The sequence below is a fragment of the Bos taurus genome, chromosome 15, assembly GCF_002263795.3.
Source record: "Bos taurus isolate L1 Dominette 01449 registration number 42190680 breed Hereford chromosome 15, ARS-UCD2.0, whole genome shotgun sequence".
In the NCBI taxonomy this organism is placed as follows: Eukaryota; Metazoa; Chordata; class Mammalia; order Artiodactyla; family Bovidae; genus Bos; species Bos taurus.
The window spans coordinates 46,889,950-46,892,117 of record NC_037342.1 but is presented as its reverse complement, the minus strand read 5'-3'; the positions used below and the strand labels follow the sequence as shown (position 1 = coordinate 46,892,117).

Below are 2,168 nucleotides of genomic sequence, written 5' to 3'. Positions count from 1 at the left end.
TTATTAATAAATTTGATGATTTAAAAATATTCCTTTAACAGACTCACAGATATAGAAAACAGACCAGTGGTTCCCAGTGGTGGAGTGGGGGCCAATGTAGGGATTTGAGAGGTACAAACCACTGGTGTGAGATAGGCTCAAGGATGTATTGTACAACATGGGGGACACAGCCAATAGTTTGTAATAACTGTAAGTGGAAAGTAACCTTTGAAAATTGTATTTAAAATAAAATTTTAAATTAATAAAATTTTTAAAATAAAAATATTGCTTTAAGTATACCTCTAACATTACTTTCATAATAAAAACAGGAACAAATGGTATTCCTAAAGGGTATTGAACTTTTGGATATGATTTGATGAAAAGGGTGCTGAAATTAAATGCAAAAGGTTAAAATTTTGCTGAAGCTTTATCACTTATAAGTGTTTTCAATATATGATTCTTATCTAGACTAATCATTTAAGTGCTGTATCCTCTATGCATGTGTGAATAGCAACAGCTGTTTGATGAAGATTAAATGAGATGGGTTTTGTCAGAAACAATTTGTCAGCTTCAGGTGCTGTTTAGAGAAAAGCAAGGTTCTCATTGTGGCTTATTCTCTTTCTTAAGATCTCCAAGAATAGGGAAAACACTTCTGCCCTTAAACTTTACCTCCTAAAAGTTTGGATTCTTTACATATGCATATGTGTTCTCTTTGTGTTCATAACCCTCACATATTAAAAATCACTACTCAAAATTTCAAGAAAACAAAGACATAAATCTTCACTTTTATTCTGCTAAAAGCTTTATCTTAGAATCTGTTTTGGCTCTTCCATTGTTCTTATCTGAATTTTTTCCAAGGGTCTCAAGCAAGTTGAGGATATGTTATGCTAAAAAGAACTGAGTCACTGGTGAATCTTATATTCCTCTACATGAATTTTGACCCTCAGCTGGGCTAACCGCAGTCTATTCTTGCTTTCCCTTAATTCACAGATAAATGTTGAGAAGAAGACATCCCATGACATGGATACTACCCTAAGTATAACCAATGGCTCAAGGTTTCAAGTGTCTGAATTTGTTCTAATGGGGTTTCCAGGCATTCACAGCTGGCAACACTGGCTCTCCCTGCCCCTCGCTCTACTCTACCTCTTAGCTCTTGGTGCCAATCTCCTCATCTTGATCACCATCCATCATGAGTCTACCTTACACCAGCCCATGTATTACCTCCTTGGTATCTTGGCTGTGGTGGACATTGGCCTGGCTACTACCATCATGCCCAAAATCCTGGCCATTTTCTGGTTTAATGCCAAGACCATAAGTCTCACTGAGTGCTTTGCTCAGTTGTATGCCATCAACTGTTTCATGTGCATGGAGTCAGGCATCTTCCTCTGCATGGCTGTAGATAGGTATGTAGCCATTTGCTATCCCCTTCAGTACTCTTCCATAGTCACTGAGACTTTTGTGATCAAAGTCACACTGTCTATGATGCTCAGGAATGGCCTGCTGATCATCCCAGTGCCTGTACTTGCTGCCCAGAGACACTACTGCTCCAGGAATGAGATTGACCACTGCCTGTGCTCTAACTTGGGGGTCACCAGTCTGGCCTGTGATGACATCACTATTAATAGATTTTATCATTTGGCCTTGGCTTGGTTTGTGGTTGGGAGTGACATGGGTCTGGTCTTTGCTTCCTACATGTTGATTATTCGCTCAGTGCTGAGGTTGAACTCTGCTGAAGCAACATCTAAGGCCCTGAGTACCTGCAGCTCTCATCTCACCCTCATTCTCTTTTTCTACACCGCTGTTATTGTAGTGTCTGTCACCCATCTGGCAGGAAGACAGTTTCCCATCATCCCTGTTCTTCTCAATGTGTTGCATAGTGTCATCCCCCCAGCCCTTAACCCTATGGTGTATGCCCTTAGGACCCAGGAGCTGAGGGTGGGCTTCCAAAGGTTGTTTGGTCTGGGTGAGCATATGTCTAGGAAGTGAGCCAGCTTTAAATAGCAGAAAGTTATCAACGGTATTGAAAGCACACAGGCTTTGGAGCCCAGTCGTTCTGGGACAAAATTTCAATATCACAATTAGTAGGATTAGGCTTCCCTGGTGGCTCAGAGGTTAAAGCGTATGCCTGGAATGCGGGATACCTGGGTTCAATCCCTGGGTCAAGAAGATCTCCTGGAGAAGGAAATGGC

General features: G+C 41.0%; 1 protein-coding gene across 1 annotated transcript; it reads left to right on the top strand.

Annotated features, from left to right (window-relative positions):
* The first annotated feature begins 999 nt into the window (after positions 1-999).
* OR56B42 (olfactory receptor family 56 subfamily B member 42) lies at positions 1,000-1,965 on the top strand. The gene has a single exon (NM_001390769.1). The coding sequence runs from the start codon at positions 1,000-1,002 to the stop codon at positions 1,963-1,965; it is 966 nt and encodes a 321-aa protein (NP_001377698.1).
* Positions 1,966-2,168: the final 203 nt, after the last annotated feature.

Excerpts from the sequence above, each read along its gene's own strand:
- OR56B42 (NM_001390769.1), top strand. The coding sequence starts at position 1,000 with ATGGATACTACCCTAAGTATAACCAATGGCTCAAGGTTTCAAGTGTCT.